The sequence below is a fragment of the Poecilia reticulata genome, linkage group LG17 (assembly GCF_000633615.1).
Source record: "Poecilia reticulata strain Guanapo linkage group LG17, Guppy_female_1.0+MT, whole genome shotgun sequence".
In the NCBI taxonomy this organism is placed as follows: Eukaryota; Metazoa; Chordata; class Actinopteri; order Cyprinodontiformes; family Poeciliidae; genus Poecilia; species Poecilia reticulata.
Genome location: NC_024347.1, coordinates 12,540,708 through 12,549,010, shown reverse-complemented (window position 1 = coordinate 12,549,010; position 8,303 = coordinate 12,540,708). Strand labels below are relative to the sequence as shown.

General features: G+C 36.4%; 1 protein-coding gene across 1 annotated transcript in view; it reads left to right on the top strand.

The window, feature by feature from the left end:
• Positions 1 to 8,303, top strand: part of brinp2 (bone morphogenetic protein/retinoic acid inducible neural-specific 2) — an 88,696-nt gene that overhangs the window by 61,733 nt on the left and 18,660 nt on the right. The window contains exon 6 of the mRNA XM_017309871.1: positions 6,036 to 6,258. Coding sequence (XP_017165360.1) covers positions 6,036 to 6,258 — 223 coding nt within the window. The remainder of the gene's footprint in view (positions 1 to 6,035; positions 6,259 to 8,303) is intronic.

Below are 8,303 nucleotides of genomic sequence, written 5' to 3'. Positions count from 1 at the left end.
TGAATTATGTCCAAAATTAAGACATGTTTCGTATTATGTTATTTTTTTCCCATATTAATGATAGATTTGTCATTTAAAAACAGCTGCTGTCACAGTTTACTATATTTTAACTTGATTTGTTTTATCAGAACTCGGGTCTAAAAGGATGAATTATCATTTTGAATTTGCAATTTAAAATGATCTCAGAACTTTGTTCRACATGTTGTGGCAAATCTTACTTTCATACTTACGCACTATTGTAGTTTTATCTCTAACCACAACTGTTCTAGCTACGTAAGATATTGTAAAACTGATGTTTTCAATTCTAAAGTGTCATGAATACTTTGTGGTGGTGCCTCCTTATTTACTCTAAACAAGTATGGTTCTGKACATTGGATTGTATATTTCTAGATCACAATGACCTATTCAATTCAGTGTATAATTCTAATCAGTGTAACTAGGAAACTTGGTTGTTTATTTGGCTTTTGGGGATCCTAAAATCCCATTACGGTCTGTTCAGTCTACTGCTTTTTTTTAAGAGAATGTCAAGGCAACCACCAGACTTCTGCCAGCCAGTCACTTAGCTGCCATCTCTGCTTGAAAATGGCATGAATCATTTACTCAGCACCGATATTAAGATTTCAAGGCCGGGTTGTCACCCATTAGGGAAAATAACACCCCTGGCTCTTTATCTGATAGATTTTGAGTGGGTAAAATTGACCATAAATTTTGAACATAGTCATAAACGTCAAGGAAAGGGTGGAAAATAGACAGACAAATTCCTCCAGCCTAATGACACTGGAAATGATTACTAAAGATGTGTTAAATAGAAAGTGAGAGTTGAACTAGARGATGTAGAAGGGGGGAAAAATGAAAATTAAAACATAAAATAGAGAGGGGGTTGTTGGATGGTTGAAGAATGAAGGTAAATTCTCTTTGAGTTCATGAGTGATTGAAAGAATGGAGAATGAGCGAATAGCGGAAATGCAACATGGATCACACTATATGTGTCTGAGGGAAGAAAAGACTGATGAACCTTTATGAAGCAGCACCAACACACTGGTCAATTWGTTAYATGAGCCYTGCTAGCAGTAGGGTCAGACCCCCTGTTTTTCTTCAGAAGCTATTTGATAATCTGKGGATGAACTTATTTTTAGAAGAAACTTTGATCAGATTCTTAGGTAAATGAGTCAAATACAACACAATATTTTGCATTTGGACAATTTTGTCATTGGTTCTAAGAACAAAATGTACTAGTAATTTGTTTATTGTAATATGTCAGTTTGATATCCACAAAGGATCCACTTTACTTCAGATGTTATCACTGCAGTGACTAATTGCTGTACATCCTGGGAAAAGCAGATAGCACATCTGCTTGCTTTTTGCATAATTTTGTTTAGGTGTCTTGAGATTCATTATTTCATGTACAGTTGATGTTTTCAGAAATCTAAATGAATGATAACTAACATAGAGGACCAAATTTCACTCAAAGATGTACACRCTCCATTAAAATTGAAGGACTTTGGATGTTTCAAATGATTTGAGTCCTGTATAAGTCATGTCACCATCGATTAGGGAAGCTCTGACAAAAACTAGATGTTTTTAGAAAGCAAGACAAAGCACTGAAGAAGTTGCAGGAATTTCCATGGCTGTGTCTTAGCAGTGAAAAAAATCTCCTGTAGTCTTCAAATGTCTGGAACTAAGATTTTAAGGTTATATGACAGAAAGTTGTGGGAAAATAGAGGTTATGGTGTAACAGARGTTAGTTGTTGTTTTTATTTTTCATCCCAGTGAGTTCAAGTATACATTCAAACCAACAAAAAGTAGATTTCAGCAAAGGAYAGGTAAAGTTTTGGAGTGGTCTAGCGAGAAAATCAATGGGATTTTCTAAAGAAAACTGTGAATAATGCATGTACCTACAAGCTGATAGATTTAGACAACCTTAGTAAGATAGAGCAACTCAACATTACCTAGTCAAAATGCGGCGTGCTGATAGACTCCTTCCAAAGAAAACTGAAACTCCTGAAACTAACAGACCTTGAAAAAAAATTGYTTTATCTCAGCGAAATAAGTAATAAATGGACATCTTGAGTTTACGAAGCTCCACAGTCAATTTTCAGTTTAGTTAGATGTTGAACAGCTTCAAAATGCTGAAAAGCAGTACATCTGGCTGTTTTAAACTGGAATCAGGTCTAATTCTTATGTTTTAATAGAGTTGAAGCCATAATCGCTTTATCTCAGCGAAAGAAGTAATAAATGACCCCAGTTATTGCATCTTCTTTCTTTTCACATCCTTCCACCACCACTTATGTCTATTTTTCAGTAGAATTGTACAAATTATACGTGTCACATTCAAGGTTATAGTCAAAGTTTTGAATTATTACCTATTTTCAAGACACAAAAACTTTAATTAAACCATGACTGTCTATACTCTTTAAGATCCATTATGACCTTGTCAAAAACTGTGACTATTAGTGAGCAGCAATAACTTATACATTATTTTAATAGCAGTTTGCTTTGACACAGAATACAAAAAATGGTCTAYAGCATATTTAAGTAATTGTTTTTTAATGATTTGTGACAACTGTGAAAGTGAAGAACTAAAAGCTACAAATAGTAGCCTGCAACAAAAGCATTAATTTACTCAATGAGAAAGTCAAAACTGCACTTTTAACCTCAAGCAAGGAGCTGACAAATGATTCCAGAGAGACACCAGGAAGCCAGAGAAGAAAGGCAGGAAGCAAAAGTGAGCAAACGCGAGCAAGCTGAGCTAGGCAACTCAGAAGAGAGACAACCTCATCTTGTCAAGTAGAGAACAATCACAGAGAGGGAAGGAGGCAGATGAGCACAAAGAGAGGGATGGAAAGAACCTGACCATTGTGTCATCTGGGATCACTGAGCACTGTAATAGGCTTGAGTTTCGTCAGTCGGGCTCAGCGTGGGTCGACTGGGCTGCGGATTCCTCCATGCCAAAAGCAGCGCCTGGGAATAGGATTCCCCAGCAGACCCACGAAATCTGAGAAGGTCTCACTTAGCTGGCTCTRGAAGAAAKAACATTTGAAGTCTTCATAACTGGCAGGTTCTGCTTCCGGTGCCTCATAATAAAACGTAAGAACACCTGGTGTTAAACTTGATGTGTAATTCATATCATTGATTGCTCCCGTGTAATTTGGTCCAGCTGTCTTTGTTTTATTGCAAATAAATATTTAATTTGACCCTTAAAATGCTCTCGCACTGCCCTTGAGAAAACCAAATACTCTCACGCATTTTCAAGACAAAGCCAATTCTGCAACTTTTTATTAAGTTATTACACAACCTATCACGACTACGGTGTTTTTAAACCGCAACATGTGTCTGTTTGAAATGATTTCGTGTGCCTTTTAAGATGGGTCCAGTTCAGTTTTGTCCGGTGTATGTTTTGCTCTTATCGCACTTATTTTAAGATATTTTTTACAACCAACAAAGTTTTTAGAATGCTCTTTTTTTTTTTTTTTCTGGAGGTTTCATAAACATCAGACCATCTTATAAAAGATCTTATGTGAAATAATCTGATTCAAGTTTAGCAACTTTAGTTATTTCAAACGTTGAAGTAAAAAGGATCAAATGCAGTTTGGACTCTTGAAACACTGACRGAGCCTTTTAAATTCACTTCAAACCAAAGACTGAGAATCAAATCCTAACTTTTGCTTCACTAGGCACCAGTTACGCTTGCTGAGATTTTCTTATAGCGGCTGCAATGTACACAATACTACACAAAACTCTCATTGACTAGTCATACAGACAAGCAACCGGGAGGAAAATTACACATAACTTTAAAAGTAATGATAATTCTTTTATTTGTGCAATTTAACATGTTTTTATCTTCAAGATCACGACACTCTGGACAATGAGCCATGCTACCTATATCATAAAATGTGGTAGCAAACGGGCTTTTAAACAACCAGACTAAAATGAGAAAACTTAGTGTGAGTCAGTCCCTGCATACAGGAAACACACAGGGCAGCATGTGTCTACGCTCTGTGGCCTCTCAGCTGGANTTTTTTTTTTTTTCTGGAGGTTTCATAAACATCAGACCATCTTATAAAAGATCTTATGTGAAATAATCTGATTCAAGTTTAGCAACTTTAGTTATTTCAAACGTTGAAGTAAAAAGGATCAAATGCAGTTTGGACTCTTGAAACACTGACAGAGCCTTTTAAATTCACTTCAAACCAAAGACTGAGAATCAAATCCTAACTTTTGCTTCACTAGGCACCAGTTACGCTTGCTGAGATTTTCTTATAGCGGCTGCAATGTACACAATACTACACAAAACTCTCATTGACTAGTCATACAGACAAGCAAYCGGGAGGAAAATTACACATAACTTTAAAAGTAATGATAATTCTTTTATTTGTGCAATTTAACATGTTTTTATCTTCAAGATCACGACACTCTGGACAATGAGCCATGCTACCTATATCATAAAATGTGGTAGCAAACGGGCTTTTAAACAACCAGACTAAAATGAGAAAACTTAGTGTGAGTCAGTCCCTGCATACAGGAAACACACAGGGCAGCATGTGTCTACGCTCTGTGGCCTCTCAGCTGGAYTCACACAAAGTTAAACATACAGTATCATGAAACAGCAGGRGATGAATCCTTGATCTATGGGACTAATCCTTGTGTTTCTGTCTCGCACTTATCAGGATCAAAGCTATCCTCTTTAACATCACCCACCGCCTTTCCAAACAAAAGGCAAGAACATCAGTGGTAGGCGACAAAAACATCCTTAGTGCATAACAGTCCTCAAGTYCTCATAAAAGCTCTTTTTAAGTTGATAAAATTGTGTCTTGATATGTGTTACCTATGTAATTTTAATGCCATTCTTTCACATACCACAAGCAATATTTATTTTGTAAATGTTTAAACAAGATAAACAATTGGTTCAGGAAGTACAACCTGAAACCAGTAAAAATCTAATCTTATAAAAGCAATGGGATAGAATAGAATCTGGTTTTATCTAAAGGTTATTTAGATATAACCTTTTTAGTCCCACAGTGGGTAGATTCAGGTGTTAAAATGTAAAAGTAAACTACAACCCACTTATTATGTAATAGTCTATTTCTTCTATATATCTATAATATATAGCTACTTACCAAATTATTCAAAATGTAAAAAGTAGCAAATTTTTAGCTACCTAAACATTTATTTCAAAACTGTACATGAATGTACTTGATTCTGTTAAATTACGCAGATATATCACACTCAACGAAACAGGCATATTTTGACAAATTTCAGGTTTTGTCAAAAATCTTGAATTTTTATATTTTTCTGAAATAATAATAAAAAAAAGTTGTAATCTACTGCTGCTAACTTCGTTTAAAACTATCTCATTTGTGAACAGTATTAATGTCTCTGCTAAAGCAGTGAAATGTAAGCGGTACTGTCACCCTGGAACAGCCAAATTTATAGGAGCGTCTGTATTACACTTCTGCTTCTTTATTTTGTTTTGCTTTTGATTAACASCTGCTGTGACAGCTGCAGAGTGTGCAGTAAATTGTGTCAAAGGACTGTTTTCCATTTTGAAGGGGACACCCAAAGCTAGAGGCCTTTTGCTATTTTGCTGTATAGCTTTATTGGTCTATTCAGCTTGTGATTATGGGTGCACTCCTAAATTGTTTGGGAATAATGAAAGATTTACGACATAAATGGAAATGCCCATCTGCATGTGACGCCAGACAGCCATTTATCAAGCTTTCTAAATGACAGTGTTGGCAGTGATACCACAGTGACCGTGATGAGACTCTAATAGTTAGGCGAACGAGAACACACGCACATTAAAGGGCTCGTGTTTACCTTGTAAATCCAATTTAGTAGCCGAAAACAGCTTTTGTGTTTTCTAATGAGACATTCAGCTCTACCAGCTTCTCGTTCATTTTTCCGCTTATGCCACCAGTGGAGAAATTGAAGGCTAAAGAGTTTTGACGGGCTCATCTAATTTCCTTCTGTTGTCTCATTTTTTTATTTTTTTTATTTTTTTTACACTCTTCCTGTCTCTCTTGTGTTCTCTTCAGATGAATTCAAAGCCTTCCTAAAGCGGCTCCCCACCGACCGATTTTTAAATGTGTCTGCGGTTGCCAAGTTCTGGTCAGCTGACCTGCCCCTGCAGAAGCGCTATGCTCAGCTGGAGGCCAGCACTGTGCTGGTGTCGGGAAAAGCCCAAAAGATAGTGAGGAAGCTCTTCACCCTGAGCAAACGCTGCCCCAAGCAAGCCCGCATAAGTCTGCCTCGAGAAAGGTAAGCTGCAACGACACCGTCAGCAAACACACTAAAAGATTACAGTGTAATTTGCTACAGCTGAGAGCTAATGTTCATCTTTTTAATCATCTTTAACTTTTTCCTTTTTTCATTTTCTTTCTACACAAAGAAAGAAAACAATGCTGTTTTTCTAACAAATAAAAATCAGTATATAGGTGTTGGAAGCCTATATTYCCCATGCGACACAAACATTTATGCAAAGATTTAATATCAGAGGCATTTMATTTCCCAAGCGAAACTGAAAGATTAAGCTTTCTCGATGTTACCATTAAGATTTTCTGCTATCTTTGAGACTTTGTATAAACTCAGGATGCAAAAAAGGAGCTCATCGTAATTAACAGGCAGACATTTGGTGTGTCAAGCAAAGATCTAATAATTCCCCTTCTTATCGCTTCCTGATGTTGCTGAACAGTCTGCAAAAGGAATGCTGCATGAGTCGTCAATTAAAATCCAATCCAACCCAACATCCAGCAGTAGGCAATTTTTTTAATATAAAGCATCCACTTGTTTGAGTTGTGATTTCTGCCCTGTTTGACTTCTTCCCCCTGTGCCAAAGCTGCAGGAAGAAGAAACTGTTTTTTCCTACTAGCCTAAATTTCTTGTGCCATCAACTGACATGTTTCCATTAATTAGCCAGATAATGGCTTTTGTCTTTATTTTTCTTTTCTTTTGTTGCCTAAAACATTGTTTAGAAAGAAAGTGGTGGGGATTTTTTTTGTGCCAAAATCACTTTTGGCAAAAAATGACTTGGGCCATTAGTTTAAGAAAGTGACAATGTTGGACATGTTGCCATTTAACTTTTCAGGAAAAATAGTAAWWGTCTACATTAGTTGTTTGTCTTGTCACCATGTCAGCCCATTTCTACGTGGAGCACATTAATTCACAAGCATTAAGTATCCCAATTGAGGCCCCCAAYACTCAGTTGAGGTGTTGGGGGGCCAATTTAGCCCCCATTTATTAACTTTAAATGCATGGTTTGAAAAGAGATATGTTATCCTGCTATAAAGTTTTCTTAAAGTTTTCCTTTTCAAATTATATCTTGGAATAATTCCATTGTGGATAAAGACGAAACATGGAAGGCTGCTAAAAGAAAAAGAACAGAAAAAAGGTCTCAAAACAGGAAATTGKATGTGATYAAGCTGGAAGGAAGCAGAAACAGTAGGGAAGCATAACGGGCTGGAACACACTGATCTGGCGAAGAACCAGGCAAACTGAGCAGATAATACGGGGAGCAAGGTAATGGCCGACACAAAACCAGTAATTGCCAATTAGAGACCGGCGTGAGGCAAAGAAAGGATGCAAAACTAGCTGGAAGCACAGCAAGTCAAAAAATATGACTAGGTTCAGGAAAACCAAATTTAAGATCAAACAAAAAGAAGTTAACTAGAAAATCAAGCAGAATTTTAAATAACAGTTGTGAATGATAAAAAAAAAAAAACAAAGAAAAAGTTTTTGTTTCCAAATGTTCTGGCTTAACAATACGAGTACAGATACATTTTTCCCGTTCATACGCTCAGTACCATATTTTTTATTTCAAAATKAGTATTATGACAATAAAGATTGCAATTTGAACTTTTTTACTCTGGGGTACGTCGGGTTAGGTTAGTCATTCTGTGCCAGGAGGAAACAGTCCTCCTGTAGACAAACTTAGTTCCCCACTTATATTTTGTTGTTAGTAATTAAAACACCTGAACACAGAGAAGATGTTAGCACATTTAATGTGATGTGTAACTAACAGAATAAGTTCAAAATGTACAAAGACAGAGTTCCTCCAAACAATGATCAATTGATAGTCGACATCACTGGGAGTAAACGGAAGAAACAAGAAGATCAAGGGACAAAGACGAACTAAATAATGACTCAAACATCAAAACCCATAATTTACWAATATTCAGAAAGTTGGTTAGATGGGTAAATTAGTCTGGCAGGCAATTACTTAGTGCAAGAATGCATCATTTACAGAGAATATCATTCTATGTGTGCACAATGGAGCAAGTATTTCAGAGGTAAGTTAATTTTATCGT